We start from the raw sequence: 23,185 nt of genomic DNA, 5'->3' as shown, positions 1-23,185 counted from the left end.
CTCCAAAAAAAAAAAAATTGTACTGTATACCAGTTGTAAAAAATAAAAAACGTTAAACAGTAAGGTGCATGTACATTTCACGATTCCGTGGCAAACACAGATGTGTACACGCTCCTCAGCCTATGCAGAGACTATTTTATTTCTTATGCACATCCTCTCCCAACTGCACACTTTTCCTTTGCTACTTTAGCCTGACACCTAAGACATGACTAACACAGAATGCGAGGTTGATTTTCTGGGGACAGTCGCCACCCCCTTCCTCGCCCTCTCCTTTCTGTCTCTTCCTGGTTTCCCCTTCTGCGTCTTCCCACTTCTCCCCTGTTCTTGCGTTCTCGTGTTTCTCACGCCCTGTGTCATGCCTCCTCCGTCTTCTCCTCCCACTCTGTCTCTGTCTCCTGCCGGGGCCGGGGGTGCCCGGCCGCAGCCTTGGGCCACCCTGAGTCCCTGCAGGCGGCCCTGAGGCCGGGGTGGCTTGCGCATGGGGTCTCTGCCCAAGGCCGTTCTCTGCTAAGGAAGGAGCGTGGCCGCCTGGGTAGCCCAGAAGGGATCTAGACCCACGGCGACCGGTCCTGGTGGGCGGACCCCGCCTCCGCGTCCCCGGCGGGACAAGCACGGGGCCCCCACGGCCTCCGCGCCCCCGGCGGGACGGATGCCCCGGGCCACTGCGGGCAGCGCGCGCCCCCCACCCACTTTCCGGCCTCGCTGGATTCCCGGGACCCCCTCACAGACGAAGCCTGTCTCGGGGGCGGCTTTGGGAGGAACCGCACCGAACGCTCCCCTCTCGCTGCCTCTCAGTCTGGGTTTCTGTGGAGCGCGTCTCCCTGTCCCTGTCCCTGATCTCTCCATGTCCTGCCGCTCCGTTTCCCCTCCAGTCAGCTCCTCAGCTTGTCACTGACCGCCACCCTCCCCAGATCCAGGGAATCCGAGGGTCCCTCAAAGACGGGCGTGCTGCGGCCTGCTCTGAGGGCGCCCGGGCCCCTCGGTCCCTCCTCTGAGGACCGACGCTCAGGCAGAGCCGCTTCTCCAGCCCGCAGGAGGCGCTGTAGGGCGGAGCGGCAAACGCGGCCGGGCGCCGGGTCCCAGCATGCACCGCGCCCGGCCGGCAATGCGTTTGGGGGCCACCTGGGCTGTGCGTGGGAGTCGGGTTGGGGCCGAGTGGAGGGGAGTCAGTGCGCGGCAGGGCCGGTTCCCGCGGAGCCGCTGGAGACGGTCGGCTTTGCCAAGGCCGGGCGGGACCGCGGGGACCATGGCGGAGCCGCCTCGGGTAAGCGGGCTGGCCTGTTTGGACGCCCGGTTTCGGGGTCGTGGTGGGTCCTCGGGTTCCGGGCTCGCCCGTGTCCTGGGGTCCCCGTGAGTGCCCGCGGTGCACGGGTAGGACGGAGTCTGCAGGCCGCTTCTGCTGGGGGTGTGGATTCCGGGCCCTGCGGTGAGCCGGTGGCCTCCGCTCCCGCGGCTTGTCCGTAGCCAAACCCCTGGACAAAGCCGAGCGTGGACCGAGGCCGACCTAGGAGCGGGGCGGAGCATGGGCGAGGATGCCGGGCGGGCGGGGAGCGTACGGCGGAAAGGATAGAAAGGTTTGGGGCCAGAGGTGGATGTTACAGGTCAGCCAGTTTTACCTCATAGTCACCGAAATCAGAACAACTGTTGCAAAAAATTTAAGATTCCGAATGATTGAAGTGGTGTTTGGCGGGGGCTTCAATGTCAGAATTTATTTTCTAGCGTGATTTGTATTGAGTGTAAGATGATACGTTGGGAGGAGTAGAAGAGGATACAAAAAATTAAGTTAGTGGTTTCTTAAAATCGAGGTTTGGAGGGTATTCTTATCTTGTAAACTTTAATGTTGAGGATTTTTGCTGATTATTAAATGAATTAGGCCGGGCGCGGTGGCTCACGCCTGTAATCCCAGCACTTTGGGAGGCCGAGGCGGGTGGATCCTGAGGTCAGGAGTTCGAGACCAGCCTGGCCAACATCGTGAATCCCCAACTCTACTAAAAATACAAAAAATTAGCCGGGCATGGTGGCGGGCACCTGTAATCCCAGCTACTCGGGAGGCTCAGGCAGGAGAATTGTTTGAACCCAGGAGACGGAGGTTGCAGTGAGCCGAGACTGCGCCATTGCACTCCAGCCTGGGCAACAAGAGCGAAACTCCGTCTCCAAAAATATGTACATACCTATATATATGGGGAAAGGATATAAACAGCCAAATCACAGACCTGAAAATAAATTATTAATGAGTAAAAGAATGGATTTTAAAACTTGTGACATTCAGGCCAGGCGCGGTGGTTTACGCCTGTAATCCCAGCACTTTGAGAGGCCGAGGTGGGCAGATCAGTGGAGGTCAGGAGTTCAAGACCAGCCCGGCCAACATGGCGAAAAACCGTCTCTACTAAAAAATACGAAAATTAGCTGAGTGTGGTGGCGGGCGCCTGTAATCCCAGCTCCTCGGGAGACTGAGGTAGGGAGAATTGCTTGAACTCGGGAAGTGGAGGTTGCAGTGAACTGAGATGGCACCACTGCACTCCAGCCTGGGCGACAGAGCGAGACTCTATCTCAAAAACAAACAAACTTGTGACATTCAGACGGTGGAACACTATACAAAATTAAAATAAATTAGCTACATATATAATCAACAGGGCTGGGTGTGGTGGCTCACGCCTCTAATCCCAGCACTTTGGGAGGCCAAGGCGGGCGGATCACGAGATCAGGAGATCGAGACCATCCTGGCTAACACGGTGAAAACCCGTCTCTACTAAAAATACAAAAACAAAAATTAGCCGGGAGTGTTGGTGGGAGCCTGTAGTCTCAGCTACTCGGGAGGCTGAGGCGGGAGAATGGCGTGAACCCGGGAGGCAGAGCTTGCAGCGAGCCGAGATCGCGCCACTGCACTCTAGCCTGGGCGACAGAGCAAGACTCTGCCCCCAGCAAAAAAAAAAAAAAACTCAGCAGGGCCAGATCCCAAAATGTTGAGGGAAGAATATAAGTATAAAGTATTTATGTATAAAAGACACAAAGTAATACTGAATATTTACAGATACATATATGCATTAAAATGAATTGGAAAGTTCCCATATTATGTTTGCCTTTACAAAGGAAGGAGAATGTGACAATATCAGAACGTGATTGAAGAGAGGAACCACAAGAACTTGAGTTTCACCTGTCACATTCTATTTCATTAAAAGGAACTCTGAAGAAAAATGTTAAACTTGTTAAGTCAGTGGTGAATACTAGGATGCTTATAGTTTTCTCTGTAACTTTCTGGATCTTTAAACTTCTAAAAATTAAAAAAAGTTTTAAAAGTAAGGAATTTTAATCAGAGAAGAGGAGAGAATGAGTATCTTTAATACAGAAGTATAAACATATGTTCAGTTCTGCAATAATACAGCATATGCATTTCTAAAAATCATAGTGCTATGCAAAATTGTGCAATAAAAACCACAGAGCTTATTGGGAGAAATGTTACACATACAATACTCAAACTTACATCAGTGATGTGTTGAAAGAACCTAAAAGCAGTTTTATGCACTTTAATGATTAATAAATTATCTTAATTGCCTTAAAAACTGCCTGAAATAAGCCTGGGCAGGCCAGGCACGGTGGCTCACTCCTGTAATCCCAGCACTTTGGGAGGCCGAGGCGGGCAGATTAGCTAAGGTCAGGAATTCAAGACCAGCCTGGCCAACATGGTGAAATCTCGTCTCTACTAAAAATAAAAAAATTAGCTGGACGTGGTGGGGGGCATCTGTAATCCCAGCTACTCGAGAGGCTGAGGCAGGAGAATCACTTGAACCTTGGAGGCAGAGGTTGCAGTGAGCTGAGATCACGTCAATGCATTCCAGCCTGGGTGACAGAGCAAGACTCGGTCTCGAAAGAAAGAAAGACAAAAAAAAAATAAGCCTGGGCAACATGGTGAGACCCCTCTCTACAGAAAATTAGCCAGGCATGGTGGCATATCCCTGTGGTCCCAGCTACTTGGGAGGCTAAGGCAACAGAATCACTTGAGCCCAGGAGATCAAAGCTATGGTAAGCTGTGTTGGCACCACTGCACTCTGGCCTGGGCAACAGAGTGCGACCCCGTTTCAAAAAAAAAAAAAAAAAACCTGAAAGAACTACTTGAAATGTGCTTGTGGAAGTGGGCATAGCAAGGGTTGCAGTTTGTGAGCTATTGTGAAGTGGTGAAAGGAAGGTTATCTGAAATGAGATGGAAAGTTGTGACCCTGGAGGTGAATAGGTAGAGCTCATAACACAGGGTAATCTGATGTTTGAAGTGTGTTGCATGTGTGCATTTTGTGTATGTCTATGCAGCCCAGTTCTGTTTGTTCATATAGTACAAAGTTTCTCACCCTTGCCACTACTAACATCCTATGCTGGATAATTTTCTGTTTTGCAGGCTGTCCTGTGCATCGTAGGATGTTTATCACTCACTATTCTTGGCTGCTGCGCACTGGATGCCAGTAGGCCGCCCCGCTTCCCCACATTATAACAATAAAAAATGTCGCCAGGGGACAAAATTGTTCTGATTGAGAACCACTAATCTAGTGTTTCTTATAGACAGAATTGCACATAAGCAAATGCAAAATTTTGTAATATATTGTCTCCTAATATATCAATCATGTTGGAACAAATTCACGTTTCAAAACAAGCATTATAGCAGTATTGACTATATTTCCTTAAACTTAAAATAATGAATTTCTGATTTAAGTGTTGCTGTATCTGCAGTTTGGATATTTGTCCCTAAGCCTCATGTCAAAATTGGATTTGTGGCTGGGCACAGTGGCTCGAGCCTGTAATCCCAGCACTTTGGGAGGTAGATCACCTGAGGTCAGGAGTTTGAGACCAGCCTGACCAACAAGGTGAAACCCCGTCTCTACTAAAAATACAAAAATGAGCCGAGCGTGGTGGCGGGCGCCTGTAGTCCCAGCTACCCGGGAGGCCAAGACAGAATTGCTTGAACCTGGGAGGTGGAGGTTGCAGTGAGCCGAGATCACGCCACTGCACTCCAGCCTTGGCTATGGAGCAAGACTCCATCTCAAAAAAAAAAATGGATCTGCAGTGTTGGAAGTGGGCTCTAATGGGAGGTATTTAGGTCATGGGGGGTGGATCCCTCATGAATGTCTTGGTGCTGTCCTCTATTAGTTCCTGAGGGAGCTGGTTAAAAAGAGCCTGACATCCCCCCTTCTGTCTTGCTTCTTCTTGCCATGTGATCTGTGCACATGCCAGCTCACCTTTTGTGCGTGTGTGTGTGTGAGAGACACAGTCTTGCTCCGTCGCCCACGCTGGAGTGCAATGGTGTGATCTTGGCTCACTGCAACCTCTGCCTCCTGGGTTCAAGCGATTCTCCTGCCTCAGCCTCCCAAATAGCCGGGATTACAGGCCCCTGCCACCATGCTCGGCTAATTTTTGTATTTTTAGTAGAGACAGGGTTTAGCCATATTGGCAAAGCTGGTATCGAACTTCTGACCTCAGGTGATCTGCCCACCTTGGCCTCCCAAAGTGCTGGGATTACAGATGTGAGCCACTCCAGCCCCTTCACCTTCCGCCATGAACAAAAGCCATCTGAGGCCTGCGCCAGAAGCAGACACTGGTGATGTGCTTCTTATACAGCCTGCAGAACTGTGAACCAAATAAACCTCTTTTCTTTAAAAATTACCCCACGTTGGTGTTCCTTTACAGCAATACTAAACAGACTAAGACACATTTAAAGGAGTCATTAGAGTTTTTAAAACTCAACTCTAAATTTCATAATGAATGTAACAAAAAGATGGGAAGTCCTAGCCAGAGCAGTCTGGCAAGAGAAAGAAATAAAAGTCATCCAAATAGAAATAGAGGAAGTCAAACTATCCCTGTTTGAAGACTGTATGATTCTATATGTAGAAAACCCCATAGTGTGCCCAGACGCTCCTTGATCTGATAAACAACTTCAGCAAAGTCTGAGAATACAAAAATCAGTGTACAAAAATCAGTAGCATTCCTATGCAACAACAACATCCAAGCTAAAAGCCAAATCAAGAACACAGTCCCATTCACATCTAGTCAAAAATGCCTAGGAATACAGCTAACCAAGGAGGTGAATGATCTTTACAACAAGAATTACAAAACACCACTCAAAGAAATCAGAGATAACACAAAGGGAAAAACATTTAATGCTCATGGATAGGAAGAATCAATATTGTCAAAATGGCCATACTGCCCAAAGCAGTTTCCAGATTCATTGCTATTCCTATCAAACTACCAATGACAATTAGAAAAAAACTATATTGCCGGGAGTGGTGGCTCACGCCTGTAATCCCAACACTTCGGGAGGCTGAGGCGGGCAGATCATGAGGTCAGGAGTTCGAGACCAGCCTGGCCAATATGGTGAAACCCTGGACGCAAGCAGTTCTCCCACCTCAGCCTCTCAGGTAGCTAGGACTACAGGCATGTGCCACCATGCCCTGCTAATTTTTGTGGGTTTTGTTACTGTTTTGGTAGAGATGGGGTTTAGCTATGTGGCCCAGACTGTTCTCAAACTCCTGGGCTCCCAAATTACTGGGATTACAGGTATGAGCCAGTGTCTGGCTGAAAAAACTATTTTAAAATTCATGTGTAACCAAAAAAGAGCCCAAATAGCCAAGGCAGTCCTAGGCAAAATGAACAAAGCTGGAGACATCACACTACCTGACTTCAAACTATACAAAGCTACAGTAACCAAAACAGCATGGTACTGATAAGAAAACAGACATACAGACCAATGGAACAGAATAGAGAGCCCAGAAATAATGCCACACACCTCACACACCTATGATCATCTGATCTTGTACAAAGTCAACAAAAACAAGCAGTGGGAAAAGGACTCTCTATTTAATACATGGTGCTGGGATAACTGGCTAGCCATATGCAAAAGACTGACACTGCACCCCTTCCTTACGCCATATACAAAAATCAACTCAACATGGATTAAAGACTTAAATGTAAAACCTGAAACTATAAAAACCCTGGAAGATAACCTAGGAAACAGCATTCTGGACATAGGCCCTGGCAAAGATTTCCTGATGAAGACTCCAAAAGCAACTGCAACAAAAACAAAAATTGAAACATGAGACCTAATTAAAGAGCTTCTATGCAGCAAAAGAAGCTATCAGCATAGTAAACAGACACCCTACAGAATGGGATATTTGCAAACTATGCAACTGACAAAGGCCTAATATCCAAAACCTATGGAGAACTTAAATTTACAAGCAAAAAACAACTGCATTAAAAAATGTGCAAAGGACATGAACAGACACTTCTCAAAAGAAGACATACACATGGCCAACAAGCTTATGAAAAAATGCTCCGCATCACTAATCATTTGAGAACTGCAAATCAATACCATATCAGTCAGAATGGCTATTAAAAAAGTTAAAAAAAACAAGGTTACAGAGAAAAGAGAACACTTATACACTGCTGGTGGGAATGTAAATTAGTTCAGCCATTGTGGAAAGCAGTTTGGTGATTTCTCAAAGCAGAATTACCTTTTTTTTTTTTTTGAGATGGAGTTTTGCTCTGTTGTCCAGGCAGGTGCCATCTCGGCTCACTGGAACCTCTGCCTCCCAGGTTCAAGCGATTCTCCTGCTTTAGCCTCCTGAGTAGCTGGGATTACAAGCGCGTGCCACCATGCCCAGCTAATTTTTTGTATTTTTAGTAGAGACGGTGTTTCTCCATGTTGGCCAGGCTGGTCTAGAACTCCTGACCTCAGGTGATCTGCCTGCCTCGGCCTCCCGAAGTGCTGGTATTACAGGCTTGAGCCACCGCGCCCAGCCAGAATTACCATTTGACCCTGCAATCCCATTATTGAATATATACCCAAAGGAATATAAAATGTTCTGCATAAAGACACATGTTTGCATATGTTCATTGCAGCACTATTCACAATAGCAAAGATGTGGAATCAACCTAAATGCCCATCAATGGCAGACTGGATAAAGAACATGTACATATGCATCATGGAATACTATGCAGCCATAAACGAAAATTGTATCCGTTGCAGAAAGATGGATGGAGCTGGAGGCCATTATCTTAAGTGAGATAACACAGGAGTAGAAAACAAAGTGCCATTCTCACTTACAAGGGTGAGCTAAACACTGAGTATATATGGATACAAAGCAGGAATAACAGACACTGGGGTCTACTTGAAGGTGGAGGGTGGGAGAAGAATGAGGACTGAAAAATTACTTGTCAGGTACTATGCTTATTACCTGGGTGATGAAACAGTCTGCACACCAAACCCCCACAGCACGCGATTTACCTATATAGCAAACCTGCACATGTATGCCTGAAACTAAAATTTAAAATAAATACATAAATAAAAAATAAACTTTGGCCGGGTGCAATGGATCACGCCTGTAATCCTAGCACTGGGAGGCCGAGGTGGGTGGATCACCTGAGGTCAGAAGTTCAAGACCAGCCTGGCTAACGTGGCAAAACCCTGTCTCTACTAAAGATACAAAAATTAGCCGGGCGTAGTGGCCGGCGCCTATAATCCCAGCTACTCGGGAGGCTGAGGCAAGAGAGCTGCTTGAACCCTGGTGGACGGAGGTTGCAGTGAGCTGAGATCATGCCACTTTACTCCAGCCTGGGCAAAACAGCAAAACTCCGTCTCAAAAAAAAAAGTAAAGATGACTAGGCTGGCTGGGCGCGGTGGCTCATGCCTGTAATCCCAGCACTTTGGGAGGCCAAGCTGGGCAGATTGCCTGAGGTAGGAGTTTGAGACCAGCTTGGCCAACATGGTGAAACCCCGTCTCTACTAAAAATACAAAAAAATTAGCCCAGTGTGGTGGCGTGTGCCTGTAATCCCAGCTACTCAAGAGGCTGAGGCAGGGGAATCACTTGAACCAGGGTGGTGGAGGTTGCAGTGAGCCGAGATAAGGCCACTGCACTCCAGCCTGGGCAAGAGAGTGAGACTCCGTCTCAAAATAAATAAATAAAAATAAAAAATGGCTAGGCTGAGCACGGTGGCTCATGCCTGTAAGTCCCGGCACTTTGGGAGGCCAAGGTGGGTGGATCACTTGAGGTCAGGAGTTGGAGACCAGCCTGACCAACATGGTGAAACCCTGTCTCTACTAAGAATGCAAAAAAATTAGCCAGGTGTGGTGGTGTACACATTTAGTCCCAGCTACTCAGGAGGCTGAGGCAGGAGAATTGCTTGAATCTGGGAAGTGGAGGATGCAGTGAGCTAAGATCATGCCACTGCACTCCAGCCTGGCAACAGAGCGAGATGCCGTCTCAAAAAAAAAAAAAAAAAAAGATTGAAACAAGATAAACTTTAATACCCATAGAAAATAAGGACATATGGCAATAACAATGGCAGTTCAATAAAAGGTGGGATGTATGCTTATCTAATTAGAGTGTTTTAAATTAACAAATATGTAATTTACATACTCCTAGTTGTGAGCCTCAGGAAGTATCCATTTATCCAAGTCAACCATAATAAACACAAATATTAAACAATACTAAACATTTGCATACATTGAATTTTTTCTAATGCAGTTTTTAGAAAAGCAATAAAATTCAAAACCTTAGTAACTCTTAGTCTTCTGCTTCTGGGGAGGCCTCAGAAGACTTACAATCATACGGTCTTCTCATGGCTGGAGCAGGAGACAGCAAAGGGGCAAGTGCTACACACTTTTAAACAACCAGATCTTGTGAAAACTCGCTATCATGAGAACAGCAAGGGGGAAGTCCGCCCCCATGATTCAGTCGCCTCCCACAAGGCCCCTCCTCCAACCCTGGGGATTACAATTCAACAGGAGATTTGGATGGGGACACAGCCAAACCATGTCAAGTGTATGCCTAGGCATTTTATTGTTTTTTCCAGCCATTGTAAAAGGTACTGAGTTCTTGATTTCTCAGCTTGGTCGCTGTTGGTGTATAGCAGTGCTACTGATTTATATACATTAATTTTGTTACCTGAGACTTTGCTGAATTCATTTGTCAAATCTAGGAGTCTTTTGGAGGAGTCTCTAGGATTTTCTAGGTGGAGGATCATATCATCGGCAAACAGAGATAGTTTTCCAATTTGGATGCCCTTTATTTCTTTCTCTTGCCTGATTGCTGTGGCTAGGACTTCCAGCCTTACAAATTAATGTAAATTAAAATACTGAAATACAACTTGCCACCCCACATTGGCAAAAAATAAGGTTTTAGGACATCTTGTGCTGGCAAAGGTGTAAAGAAACAAGAAGTCTCATGTTAATAGCAAGGGTAAATGTGCTGGATTCTTTTTGGAAGACAATCTGATATCTATTAAAACTGAAGATGTGTATTCTCTTTGATTTAGTAGTTCTCCTTTTTATACTTTATCCTGAAGAAGTAAAAGCACTAATACATAGAAAGCACATGAGAACACTAATTTTTTTTTTTTTTGAGACCGAGTCTTGCTCTGTCGCCCAGGCTGGAGTGCAGTGGCGCGATCTCCGCTCACTGCAACCTCTGCCTCCCAGGTTCAAGCAGTTCTCCTGCCTCAGCCTTTCCAGTAGCTGGAATTACAGGTGCATGCCACCACACCCGGCTAATTTTTGTATTTTTAGTAGAGGCGGGGTTTCACCATGTTGGTCAGGCTGATCTCGAACTCCTGACCTCGTGATCTGCCCCCCTCAGCTTCCCAAAGTGCTGGGATTACAGGCATGACCCACCACACCTGGCTGAATAGTGTAATTTATAAGGGAAACAAACGATATGTCCCATCAGTGGGGTATATCTACTCATGGAATATAGTGCGACTTTACCAAAAAAATGAGTTTGCCTCAATATATATTATTGACCTGGAAAGAGGTCTGTGACATATTAAGTGAATGAAGTTACAAAGTGACTTGTTCCCATTTTGTAAAGAAAAAAATTCCATACTCTACATATGTATATATACTTTCAGCAAGCATAATGAAACGTGGAGAGGGGGATGTAGTGGTTAACAGCAGAACGATGTAATTGGAGTAGAGGAAGGCGTAGTTCTCCAGGAAGAAGCTGCTGAACAACCAAAAACATTTGTCCACTGCAGAAGTCTTTTAAATTAACAAGGAGAAGAAGCTGGAGTCATTTTGAAGCAACCATGAATGCATATGTCTTATGTCTACAATTTCAGCTACCTCTGACTTTTGAGGATGTTGCCATTTATTTCTCCGAGCAAGAATGGCAGGATCTAGAGGCATGGCAGAAGGAGCTTTACAAGCATGTGATGAGAAGCAATTATGAGACTCTCATCTCTCTAGGTAAGACCTGTTCACCTTTGTGGGTAGGTCATGGAACTGGATCCTGTAAGGGGTCACAGTCACTTGATGCTCCTGTTTCTCAGGTAGCAAGATTTCTCAGAAATTTAACTCAGAAGGGTATTTTTACCCTGCAATCTATTGTTAATACTTTTGTCAACATTGTTAATCTTTACTCAAGGGTAGACATTGTTGCATGAGAATATTTGAACAATGTAAGGTGGTCTGGGTGACTAAATATTATTTATAAGGGGCCTTTAGTCATGACTTACTATTAGGATGCCATGATTGTCCACATAGGAGCACACCTAGCACACATTCATGAAGTGCTCTGTATATCTTTAACCTAGGATATCCCTACCTCACAACTTTTACAGTGGGGTCTAAATACTTCAGAAAAGCTATTTTGGAAGGTTGTACAATGAAGTGTTTGTTTTTTTGAGACGTAGCCTCACTGTGTCGCCGAGGCTGGAGTCTTGGCTGATTGTAACCTCTGCCTTCCGGGTTCAAGCAGTTCTCCTGCCTCAGCCTCCTGAGTAACTGGGACTACAGGTGCGTGCTACCATGCCCGGCTAATTTTTGTATTTTTAGTAGAGACAGGGTTTCACCATGTTGGCCAGGATGGTCTTAATCTCCTGACCTTGTGATCTACCCGCCTTGGCCTCCCAAAGTGCTGGGATTACAGGCGTGAGCCACCGCGCCTGGCCTGAAGTGTTTTAAGAGTAGCTGCCTCTGCTGGGCGCAGTGGCTCACGCCTGTAATCCCAGGACTTTGGGAGGCCGAGGCAGGTGGATCACGAGGCAAGAGATCAAGACCATCCTGGCCAACATGGTGAAACCCCGTCTCTACTAAAAATACAAAAATTAGCTGGGCGTGGTAGCAGGCGCCTGTAGTCCCAGCTACTCAGGAGGCTGAGGCAGGAGAATCACTTGAACCTGGGAGGCGGGGGTTGCAGTGAGCCTAGATCGCGCCACTGCACTCCAGCCTGGCAACAGAGTGAGACTCCGTCCCAAAAAGGAAAAAAAAAAAAAAGAGTAGCTGTCTCTGGCCTGGGTATGGTATTGGATGTCCTTTTTGCTTATTTGGTTTTTATATTTCATTTATCAAATATCATTTTTAAAACATCAGTCTGTTCAGAGAAGCATCAAGTGAAAGATCAAAGTCTCTGTTTTCATTCTTTTTTTTTTTTTTTTTTTTTTGAGACGGAGTTTCGCTCTGTCCCCCAGGCTGGAAGTGCAGCCGCGCGATCTTAGCTCACTGCAAGCTCCGCCTCCCGAGTTCACGTCATTCTCCTGCCTCAGCCTCCCGAGTAGCTGGGACTACAGGCGCCCACCACTGCACCCGGCTAATTTTTTTGTATTTTTAGTAAAGACGGGGTTTTACCGTGTTAGCCAGGATGGTCTCGATCTTCTGACCTCATGATCCGCCCTCCTCAGCCTCTCAAAGTGCTGGGATTACAGGCGTGCGCCACCACGCCCGGCCCCTGTTCCATTCTTATCTCCACATTCAGTTAACCACGTGAGGGCAACCACTTTTAACCATTTTTGTTTTAGTTTTTAAAGTGGCTTCCTCCAATCTAAATATGCTTACAGTAACTTGATTTATCGAGTTTAGACAGCATTAATTACTATGAAAAATTAGGCATTAGTTCACTTATACAATCCCTCTTCTATCTTCTTCTCCCCAGTTTTTGATAGTTTTTGTGCCTCTGTTGGTCAGCTTTATAATTTAAAATAATATGCTTAAGATTCTAGATTGTATTCCATCATTTTCATCTCTTGACTCATTCAGTATATAAAGATAATTAGTTCTCTAGTACTTCCCTTCATCTCTTCTGCCAGTTGACAACAGCCATACCACTTCCTTTATATTGTGAAGTTTCTAATATTTATATTCTGTTCTGTTACCGTAGTTAACTTTTTTTTTTTTTTTGAGACGGAGTTTCACTCTTGTTGCCCAGGCTGGAGTGCAATGGCACCATGTCGGCTCACCGCAGCCTCCGCCTCCTGGGTTCAAGCGATTCTCCTGCCTCAGCCTCCTGAGTAGCTGAGATTACAGGTGTGCACCACCACGCCCGGCTAATTTTATATTTTTACTAGAGATGGGGTTTCTCCATGTTGGTCAGGCTGGTCTCGAACTCCCGACCTCAGGTGATTCACCCACCTCAGTCTCCCAAAGTGTTGGGATTACAGGCGTGAGCCACCGTGCCTGGCCTACCATAGTTAACTTTTGCAGGCTGTATGTATGGATTGTTTCTAAAACATGTAACTGAAAACATTACATTATTTTCATTGTTACTGAAGAATCAGTTACAGTAAATGAATCTATAGAGGCAAAAATATAATTCTATGCCATTAACCCTGTGCCAGCCTAATAAGAATGTTCCAAGCATCAAGATCAAATGGATTCTATTTTTTTCATTCTTATCAGTTCAAAATTATGCCACATTTTGGCCAGGTGTGGTGGCTCACGCCTGTAATCCCAGCACTTTGGAGGCTGAGGTGGGTGGGTCACTTGAGGTCAGGAGTTTGACACCAGCCTGGCCGACATGATGAAACTCCATCTCTACTAAAAATACAAAAAATAGCTGGGTGTGGTTGTGCATGCCTGTAATCCCAGCTACTTGGGAGGCTGAGGGAGGAGAATCGCTTGAACCTAGGAGGCAGAGGCTCCAGTGAGCCGAGATCACACCACTGCACTCCAGCCTGGGAGACAGTGAGACTTCATCTCAAAAAAAAAAAAAAAAGACAAAATTATGCTACATTTTAATTTGTTTCATTGTTGGGCCACGACTGTTTCTCATGCTTTCATCATATCCTTGTGATTATCCATCATCATCATCATGTTGCCCAGGCTGGTCTTGAATTCCTGAGGTCAAGTGATCCACCTGCCTTGGCCTCCCCAAGTTCTGGGATTACAGTCGTGAGCCACTGTGGCCGGCTAGGAGAACACCCATCTTCTTTTATTTATTTATTTATTTATTTTTGAGAAGGAGTCTCGCTCTGTCGCCCAGGCTGGAGTGCAGTGGCGCAATCTCAGCTCACTGCAAGCTCTGCCTCCTGGGTTCACGCCATTCTCCTGCCTCAGCCTCCTGAGTAGCTGGGACTACAGGCGCCTGCCACCACGCCCGGCTAATTGTTTTGTATTTTTAGTAGAGACGGGGTTTCACCATGTTTGCCAGGATGATCTCAATCTCCTGACCTCGTGATCTGCCCGCCTTGGCTTCCCAAAGTGCTGGGATTACAGGTGTGAGCCACCACGCCCGGCCACCCATTTTCTTAATCTAATAGTCAGTTACATGGATCTTTCTGCCTTCTGTCAATTCTCTCCCCAAATGAATCTATAGATTCAAAGCAAGTCCAGTCAGAATCCCAATAGAGCTTTCTGTGGAATTTGATAAGCTGATCCTAAAGAACATGGGAGAACCAAGACAAGAATAATGAAGACAGTCTTATGGAACAAGATGGAAGGTGACTGATTGTCTTATCAGATAGCAAGACTTATTATGTGGTACTATGTTAGAGATAGTAAAACATCTGATAGCATCGTGTGTTGTCAAGATGTGAAGCAAAGTGAACATTCCTACTCTATTGAGATTGTCAATCAGCATAGCCACTTTGGAGAGCAATTTGGTAACATTCTGTAAAGTTGAAGACATACTTATCCTATGATACAGCAATTCACTTCAAGAACTGTCAGTGCTTATGTGTGTATTCATAGAGGCATGCCAGGGAGCAGAAGAAAAAGACAGACTGTGATATATTCATATAATCAAAGACTATCAAACAAATGAAGCCAAGTGTTCCAAAATGGAGAGATTTTCAAAATATAATTTGAGGAGAGAAGAGCAAGTTGCAGTACAATGTGGTATGGTCTATGTAAAGTTTTTTTTTTTTTTTTCACGATGGAGTCTCGCTCTGTTGCCCAGGCTGGAGTGCATTGGTGCCATCTCAGCTCACCACAACCTCCACCTCCCAGGTTCAAGCAAGTCTCCTGCCTTAGCCTCCTGAGTAGCTGGGACTATAGGCACACACCACCACACCCAGCTAACTTTTGTATTAGATGAGCTTTCACCGTATTGGCCAGGCTGGTCTTGAACTCCTGACCTTGTGATCCTCCCGCCTTGGCCTCCCAAAGTGCTGGGATTACAGGCGTGAGCCACTGCTCCCGGCCTGGTCTTGAACTCCAGACCTCGTGATCCTCCCGCCTCGGCCTCCCAAAGTGCTGGGATTACAGGCGTGAGCCACTGCGCCCGGCCTGGTCTGTGTAAAGTTTAAAACCAGCAATGTAGGCTGGGTACAGTGGCTCACGCCTGTAATCCCAGCACTTTGGGAGGCCGAGGCAGCCGGATCACCAGAGGTCAGGAGTTTGAGACCAGCCTGACCAACATGGAGAAACCCTGTCTCTACTAAAAATACAAAAATTAGCCAGGTGTGGTGGCGCATGCCTGTAATCCCAGCTACTCGGGAGACTGAGGCAGGAGAATCGCTTGAACCCGGGAGGCGGAGGCTGCCGTGAGCTGAGATCGTGCCATTGTACTCCGGCCTGGGCAACAAGAGTGAAACTTTGTCAAAAAAACAAAACAAAAACCCAGCAACATTTTATTTATACATATATATTTTAAAATAAGAACATGCATAGGAATAATGTACACCAGATTCAAGGTAGTGCTTACCTCTGGAGAGGGACATACAGGGGCTTAAACTGTGTAATGTCTCATATCTTCAAAAAACCTGAAGTAGACTGGGCATGGTGGCTCATCCCTATAATCCCAGCACTTTTGGAGGCTGAGGTAGGAGGATATCTTGGGCTGAGGAGTTTGAGACCAGCCTGGACAAACTAGGGAGACCCTGTCTCTATAAAAAATTTAAAAATTAGCTGAGCATGGTGGCTCCCGCCTGTAGTCCCAGCTATCAGGAGGCTGAGGTGGGAGGATTACTTGAGCCCAGGAGGTTGAGGCTGCAATGAGCTATGATTGCACCACCGCACTTCAGCCTGGGAGACACAGTGAGACCCTATCAAAAACAAAAAAACAAAAAACCTGAAGTATGTCAGCATGGTAGGATTTGACAAAGTTAGATGGCATGCAGGTTGTTGTATATTTTTCTCCTTCTCCATGTGCCAGAAATATTTCTAATACGTTAAACCACTGGCCAGTTGTGGTGGCTCATGCCTGTAATCGCAGCACTTTGAGACGCCAGGGTGGGGTAGGACTACTTGAGTCCAGGAGTTTGAGGTTAGCCTGGGCAACATAGTGAGACCCCATTTCAGAAACTAATAAAAAAAATTAGCCAGCGTGGTAGCTCTTGCCTGTAGTCCCAGCTACTCAGGAGGCTGAGGTGGGCAGATCACTGGAGCCCAGGAGGTTGAGGCTGCAGTAAGCTGTGATCATGCCACTGCACTCCAGCCTGAGAAACAGAGTGAGACCCTATCTAAAACAATAGTAATAAAAACTTAAAGCATTATTTTAAAAACTCCTTTTTGACCGCATTTTTGCCGTAACCAACTTGCTTTAAAATTGGACCCTATGATTTGGCTGTTATTAAATCACTATTAAGAATATTGAAGGCTGGGCGCAGTGGCTTACGCCTGTAATTCCAGCACTTTGGGAGGCCGAGGCAGGCAGATTGCTTGAGCACAGGAATTTGAAACCAGCCTGGGCAACACGGTGAAACCCGTCTCCATTAAAAATGCGAAAATTAGCTTGGCCTGGTGGTGCATGCCTGTAGTCCCAGGCTGAGGTTGAAGAATTACCTAAGCTCAGGAAGCCGAGGGTACAGTGAGCCATGATTGCACCACTGCACTCCAGCCTTGGCAACCGGAGTGAGACCCCATCTCAAAAAATAAATAAATAAATAAATACATTAAAAACATATATATATATATAGCATTAGCCATTTTGTTTTTGGACAAAATACATCATTGCTAAATGTGTGGGGACCATGACAAAATTAAAACAACATACCTGATCTAACATGCCCAGACAGACTAGGAGGCATTGTTAGGATGTGTAGGCAGTTTTTTCATCTTTGTGTAAACCTGTTTTGTTTTTTTTTTTTGACATGTTGTTCTCATACTTTGTCCCAGGAGTGAATGTTGAGAAATTTAGAAACTTAGTGTGCTTTAAATTCAGGAAGCCAAACTACCCTGTCTTGACTTCTCTGTGCAGATGATGGACTTCCAAAACCAGAACTAATATCCTGGATTGAACACGGGGGAGAGCCTTTCAGGAAATGGAGAGAATCACAGAAATCAGGAAACATAATTTGCTCCTCTGTTGATATGCATTTTGATCCAGGTTTTGAGGAACAGCTGTTTTGGGGTGAGTATTAAGAAATCAGGGCCCCAACCTTGAGACACCGTGTTCAGATTTGTTTCTCTTCTCTGATCTTGTCATCCTGTTTGGGCGAGCTGAGGTTTGATGACTCTTATCTTCTAGATAAAGGCAGTAAAGCATAATGGTTAGGAATGTGGGTTCTAGAGTCTATGTCTGGATCTTGCTTTTTCTTGGTGACCTTGGGCAAGTTATTGAACCTTTTGGTATTTCAATGCCTGATCTATAAAATGAAAGTACCCATGTTAACAGGATTGAATTGGTTAATATATATAGTGTTAGGCCAGGCATGGTGGCTCAGGCCTGTAATCCCAGCACTTTGGGTGGCCGAGGCGGGCAGATCACTTGAGGTCAGAAGTTCCAGACCAGCCTGGCCAACATGGTGAAACCCTTACTCTACTAAAAATACAAAAAAATTAGCCTGGCATGGTGGCAGGTGCCTGTAATCCCAGCTACTCAGGAGGCTGAGGCAGAAGAATTACTTGAACCTGGGAGGCAGAGTTTGCAGTGAGTGAGCTGAGATTATGCAACTGCACTCCAGCCTGGGCGACGGAGCAAGTCTCAGTCTCAAAAAAAAAAAACATATATATATATATATATATATATACACACACACACATATATATATATGTGTATATACATATATAGTATATACATATGTATATAAATGTATACATAAATATATATAAATATATGTGCATATATATTGAGAGACAGTTTATATAGTAAGAACTCAGCAGAAACTGGTTATCCAGATTTTTTTTTTTTTTTTTAAGACACAGGATCTTGCTCTGTCACCCAGGCTGGAGCACAGTGGCTGACCATAGCTCACTGCAGTCTTAACTCCTGGCTTCAAGCAGTCCTGGCCTCAAGCAGTCCTCCCATCTCAGCCTCCCAAAGTGCTGGGATTATAGGTGTGAGCCACCATGCCTGGCCCATGGTTATCCAGATCTTCGTGACTAACGTGGCTTCCTTTCTGAGACTGTTGTCTACTTGAATACTTCAACCTGAGCTCTTCTCTTTCATTTCTTGTCATGATGAGAGAGTCTGAGATTTTTGGATTCTTAAAGTACAGAATGAAAAAGTCAAACAGGAGCATCATTTCAAGAAATCTTGTCAAATAGTTTTAGTTTTTAGGTGCTTCTTTCGAAAGTGAAGGTTTTTCCCCACAAATTACTTAACTTTCTACCATCTATTAATTATTCCAAGAAACTTTCTTTAAACATTGGCAGAAATGGGGGCAGGGAGAGAGGAACAGGCCCAAGCCTTGCTTCCAGGTCTTAGAGACAGGATGGCTCAAGGATCACGTTTAACTGTGGTATTAGTCAGGGTTCCAGCTCAGGACTCCAGGTGTGTCTGTACACTGGCTTTCCTGAAGTCATGAGAGCAGTCAACACTTACAGAGTACATGCACTATGCCAGGCACCATGCTAAGCACCTCATGCACATTAACTCATTTAATTCTCACAGTAATCTTACATACTTTTGTTTCCATGTTTTTACAGAAGGAGCTGAAGCCAAAAGAGATTAGCTTGACAAAGGTTACACAGTGGACAGATAGGATTCAAAACTAGGCAGACTGATTCCAGAGCTTACACTCTATATTTGCGACCTATATTTTCCTTTTTTCAATATTATCCAAAGATATGTCTGTTCAGTTTAGTTTCAGCAGACTCACCAAACTCACGGCCATGAGACAGACCACACTGCATGGTTGGGTAGCTCAGTGGAAGCTGGGTTCCCAGGCCACCACAAGGCACTCTTGTGGGTCACTTGACTGTGAGAATCGCTAGTAGTGCTGCAGACAGGAATACCGACTGAATTTTTGTTTTCGATTGCAGGAAGCCAGCAGGCTGTGAATTCAGGAAAAACTAAAAGCCATTTCCAATTAGATCCTGAGAGCCAGTGTTCCTTTGGATCCTTTGTTTCCTTCAGGCCTGACCAAGGCATCACCCTCGGGAGCCCACAGAGACACGACGCCAGGGCTCCTCCGCCACTAGCCCACGGCCCCAGTGAATCTACCCTAAAAGAAGGAATCCCAGGTCCCAGAAATCTGGATCTTCCTGGTTTGTGGGACGTCCCCACCTGGGAGAGCACCCAGCACCCTTGTCCTGTCTGTGGGGAAAGCTGTTGGGAGAACAACCATTTAGTAATGCACCAGAGAGGCCACTCAAAGGACCGGACACGTAGGGCCTGGGAGAAATTCAACAAGAGGGCGGAGACGCAGATGCCGTGGAGCAGCCCTCGGGTACAGAGGCACTTCCGGTGTGGCGTGTGCGGTAAGAGCTTCCGCCGGAAGCTGTGTCTGCTGCGCCATGTGGCGGCCCACACGGGGAGGGGCCCCTTCCAGAGCGCTGACGGTGAAATGTGCTTCCGACACGAGCTGGCCCATCCCAGCCACCGCCTCCCGCAGCAGGGGGAGAAGCCTGCTCAGTGCACCCCATGCGGCAAGGGCTCCCTCCCAGTGGACAGCACGCAGGCTCGCCGGTGCCAGCACAGCCGGGAGGGGCCGGCCTCTTGGAGAGAAGGCCGCGGGGCCTCCAGCAGTGTGCACTCGGGACAGAAGCCAGGCTCGCGCCTGCCCCAGGAGGGGAGCGGCCACCAGGAAGGGGACACGGAGGCGCTGCAGCACCGCGCAGAGGGGCCCTGCTCCTGCTCGGAGTGTGGCGAGCGCTCCCCTATGAGCGCCAGACTCGCCAGCCACTGCAGGGCGCATACTGGAGAAAATCCCTTCCAGTGTCCGCATTGCACCAAGCGCTTCCGCCTGCGCCGCCTGCTGCGGGTCCACCAGCACGCGCACGGTGGGGAGAGACAGTTCTCCTGCAGGGTGTGTGGCAAGGGCTTCGCCAAGCAGTGTAAACTCACGGAGCACATTCGAGTCCACAGCGGAGAGAAGCCTTTCTGGTGTGCCAAGTGTGGCAGGAACTTCCGTCAGAGGGGACAGCTGCTGCGGCACCAGCGGCTGCACACGGACGAGAAGCCCTTTCAGTGCCCAGAGTGTGGGCTGAGCTTCCGCCTGGAGAGCATGCTGAGAGCCCACCGGCTCCGGCACGGTGGGGAGAGGCCGTTCTCTTGTAGCGAGTGTGGCAGAGGCTTCACCCACCAGTGCAAGCTCCGTGAGCACTTGAGAGTGCACAGCGGGGAGAGGCCCTTCCAGTGCCTGGAGTGCGACAAGCGCTTCCGCCTGAAGGGCATCCTGAAGGCCCACCAGCACACGCACAGCAAGGAGAGGCCGTTCTCATGCGGGGAGTGTGGCAAGGGCTTCACCAGACAATCCAAGCTCACGGAGCACTTGCGCGTGCACAGCGGGGAGAGACCCTTCCAGTGCCCGGAGTGCAACAGGAGCTTCCGCCTGAAGGGGCAGCTGCTCAGCCACCAGCGCCTGCACACGGGAGAGAGGCCCTTCCAGTGTCCGGAGTGCGACAAGCGCTATCGCGTGAAGGCCGACATGAAGGCCCACCAGCTGCTGCACAGCAGGGAGATGCCTTTCTCCTGTGAGTGTGGCAAGGGCTTTGTGAAGCACTCCAAGCTCATCGAACACATCAGGACGCACACGGGAGAGAAGCCTTTTCAGTGTCCCAAGTGTGACAAGAGTTTCCGCCTGAAGGCGCAGCTGCTCAGCCATCAGGGCCTGCACACAGGGGAGAGGCCTTTCCACTGCCCTGAGTGTGACAAGAACTTCCGGGAAAGGGGACACATGCTGAGGCACCAGCGCATCCACAGGCCCGAGAGGCCCTTTGCCTGTGGCGACTGTGGAAAGGGCTTCATTTACAAGTCTAAGCTTGCAGAGCACATCAGAGTACACACAAAATCCTGTCCTGCTCCAAATGAACTGGACATTAAGAAAAGGCTCAGCCAACTGTTTGCAATGATAGAAGCCGATTGGAGTTGAGGCAGAGTGGGACATCCAAAGCGTTGAGCAGGATTGGTACTGCCCAGGCATCCACAGCAACAGTAGCCAGACCCGCTGGTAGACGGGTTTTAGGAGCAGGTGTCCTTCTTTGAGCAAGAGTGTCATGCAAGTTAAGAATATGAAGAACCACAAAGGATTTTCTCTTCAGAAACATCACCAATTATATTTCTTTCTTTTTTTTTTTTTTCCAAGATGGAGTCTTGCTCTGTCACCCAGGCTGGAGTGCAGTGGCGTGATCCCGGCTATATTGGAAAAGACAGCATTATAAAACAAGGACATAATTTTATGAAAAAGGAGGCATCTGCAAAAGAAAACAATTTCTATGAGGTTATATGTGATTGTTAACATTTTTAAGAAAAAGTGCACACAGAAATCCAGATAAGATGTGATTACCTTTGTGCATTTATATAAAAATATATGTGTGTAATTACAAGGAAGTTCTGACATTTTAAAAAGTAATTGTTATAAAAGTAAATTTAGGCCAGGCACAGTGGTTCATGCCTGTAATCCCAGCACTTTGGGAGGCCATGGCAGGAGGATCACGAGCCAAGGAGTTTGAGACCAGCTTGGGCAACATGGCAAAACCCTGTCTCTACCAAAAATACAAAAATTAGCCAGGCATGGTGGTACACACCTGTAGTCCCAGCTACTACGGAAGCTTAGGTGGGAGGATCACCTGAGCCCAGGGAGGTCAAGGCTGCAGTGAGCAATGATGGTGCCACTGCACTCCAGTATGGATGACATAGCATGACACTGTCTAAAAAAAAAAAAAATTAGGCCAGGGGTGGTGGCTCACGCCTGTAATCCCAGCACTTTGGGAGGCCGAGGCGGGCGGATCACAAGGTCAGGAGATCGAGACCATCCTGGCAAACACGGTGAAACCCTGTCTCTACTAAAAATACAAAAAAAAGAAAAATTAGCCAGGCGTGGTGGCAGGCGCCTGTAGTCCCAGGAGGCTGTGGCAGGAGAATGGCGTGAGCCCAGGAGGCAGAGCTTGCAGTGAGCCGAGATCAAGCCACTGCACTCCAGCCTGGGTGACAGAGCGAGACTCCGTCTCAAAAAAAAAAAAAAAAAAAACAAATTTAGTATCTCCCAAAGGAAGCTTGGCAAGTCCTTTTCATTCTCTTTAGAATTTATAGAATATAGCCTGGCGTGGTGGCTCACACCTATAACCCCATTACTTTGGGAGGTCAAGGCAGGAGGATCACTTGAGGTCAGGGGTTCGAGAGCAGTCTGGCCAACATGGTGAAACACCATCTCTACCAAAAAGTACAAAAATTAGCCAGGCATGGTGGCGTGCACCTGTAGTCTCAGCTACGCCGGAGGCTGAGGCAGGAGAATCGTTTGAACCCCAGAGGTGGAGGTTGCATTGAGCTGGGATTGCACCACTGCACTCCAACTTGGGAGACAGAGCAAGACTCCATCTCAAAAAAATTATAGAATATATAATTAATAAAGATACAGAATAATATATAATTATAAATTCCTTTTTTTTTTCTTTGAGACGGAGTCTCACTCTGTCGCCCAGGCTGGGGTGCAGTAGCGTGATCTCGGCTCACCGCAAGCTCTGCCTCCCAGGTTCACGCCATTCTCCTGCCTCAGGCTCCCAAGTAGCTGGGACCACAGGCACCCGCCACCACGCCACCACGCCACCACGCCACCACGCCCAGCTAATTTTTTGTATTTTTAGTAGAGACAGGGTTTCACCATGTTAGCCAG

At 47.1% G+C, this 23,185-nt stretch overlaps 1 protein-coding gene across 3 annotated transcripts; it reads left to right on the top strand.

Annotated features, from left to right (window-relative positions):
• Nucleotides 1-1,089: 1,089 nt before the first annotated feature.
• On the top strand, nt 1,090-21,956 carry ZNF786 (zinc finger protein 786). Of its 3 annotated transcripts, XM_024250409.3 has the most exons (6): nt 1,189-1,264; nt 7,879-8,087; nt 11,096-11,222; nt 14,566-14,689; nt 17,389-17,541; nt 19,395-21,956. In XM_024250409.3, exons 4-6 carry the CDS (start codon nt 14,659-14,661, stop codon nt 21,443-21,445), a joined length of 2,235 nt encoding a protein of 744 aa, XP_024106177.2. In that variant the 5' UTR covers nt 1,189-1,264; nt 7,879-8,087; nt 11,096-11,222; nt 14,566-14,658; the 3' UTR covers nt 21,446-21,956. The 3 variants fall into 3 exon arrangements, with proteins under 3 accessions (XP_002818673.4, XP_024106177.2, XP_054416686.1); XM_054560711.2 differs by lacking the exon at nt 14,566-14,689; XM_002818627.5 differs by lacking the exons at nt 7,879-8,087; nt 14,566-14,689 and having other exon boundaries at nt 1,090-1,264.
• The last annotated feature ends 1,229 nt before the right edge of the window (nt 21,957-23,185 follow it).

This window comes from Pongo abelii, chromosome 6 (assembly GCF_028885655.2).
Source record: "Pongo abelii isolate AG06213 chromosome 6, NHGRI_mPonAbe1-v2.0_pri, whole genome shotgun sequence".
In the NCBI taxonomy this organism is placed as follows: Eukaryota; Metazoa; Chordata; class Mammalia; order Primates; family Hominidae; genus Pongo; species Pongo abelii.
Note: the sequence above shows the minus strand (reverse complement) of the source record. Positions and strands in the feature narration are given on the sequence as shown.